This window comes from Aureococcus anophagefferens (genome assembly GCF_000186865.1).
Source record: "Aureococcus anophagefferens unplaced genomic scaffold AURANscaffold_786, whole genome shotgun sequence".
Lineage (NCBI taxonomy): Eukaryota > Pelagophyceae > Pelagomonadales > Pelagomonadaceae > Aureococcus > Aureococcus anophagefferens.
The window spans coordinates 3606-4636 of record NW_008706085.1 but is presented as its reverse complement, the minus strand read 5'-3'; the positions used below and the strand labels follow the sequence as shown (position 1 = coordinate 4636).

General features: G+C 74.6%; 1 protein-coding gene across 1 annotated transcript; it reads right to left on the bottom strand.

Annotated features, from left to right (window-relative positions):
• Window positions 1-24: 24 nt before the first annotated feature.
• On the bottom strand, window positions 25-527 carry AURANDRAFT_69020 (hypothetical protein; the record flags this gene model as incomplete). Its single annotated transcript, XM_009044765.1, has 1 exon — window positions 25-527. A coding segment is annotated over one exon (503 nt), but the record flags the coding sequence as incomplete, so codon positions are not given.
• Window positions 528-1031: the final 504 nt, after the last annotated feature.

Genomic DNA, 1031 nt, shown 5'->3' with positions numbered 1-1031 from the left:
TCGCGACGCGTGCGTCGAGTCGACGTGTGGTTCGCGAACGACGCCGCGTCGCCGAAGTCGTCGAGGAGCCCCGCCGCGAAGCCCCGCACGACGACGAGGGGCGGGTCGTCGCCGAAGGCCGGCAGCGCCGCCCGGACCTCGTCCCAGGTGCCCTCCACGACGGGCACGGAGATCCGGGGCAGCGGCGCGGACGACCGGCGGCCGCCGACGACCGCGGCCGCGTCGGGCGCGCGCGACAGCCAGAGGACGCTCCCGAGCCACCACCGCAGCGCCTCGGCCTGGAGCGCGAGCGGGAAGCGCACGTAGGCGCGCCGCGACGCGACGGCGAACTGCGCGAGCCAGACCGCGGCACCGACCGCCGCGAGCCGCCAGAGCCCGAGGCCTCGCCGCCGCCGGCCGGGCTTGTGGGCGACGGGCACCTCGGCGCGCCGCGCGAGGTCGGGGCACGACGCCACGGGCCGCAGCCGGCCCCGCGGGCTCGCCGGGAGGAGCAGCATGCCGCTGCTCTTCAGGGAACGTTTCAGCATGGGGCAGCTGGAGCCGACCGCCGGCGTCGGGCAGCCCCGAAAAGCCGCGCGCGCCGCCCCGGACGGCGCGGAGTCCGCTGCGGGGGCGCCGACGACCGGGGCGGGGAGCTCCGACGACCGCGGCGAGCACCACCGCCGTGTGTTCTGGCGGCGGAATCCGAGCTTGGTCAACCAAGTGTTCCACTAAAACGATCCTCAGTGATTCCTCACCAGCTCACCTACTTAAAAGTTCATCAAAGGCCTCAGCGTCGCAACTTGAACCGGTGCACCCGGAAAGCTGCCCGGCGCGCTCTGTAGGGGCCGAGCGCCCTTCCCCCGTCCTAGGCGCCGGCAATCTCGAGGACGTCTGGCAGGTCCTCGTCCGCGGGCCGCGTCGGGAAGGGCACGTCCCCCGCGTCGTACGCCGCGGGCGTGACCTTCTTGACCGCGTCCGTCACGCGGACCCAGGTGCCCTTGGCGCCGGGCACGCAGCCCCGCACGAAGAGGAGGTCGCGCACCGTGTCC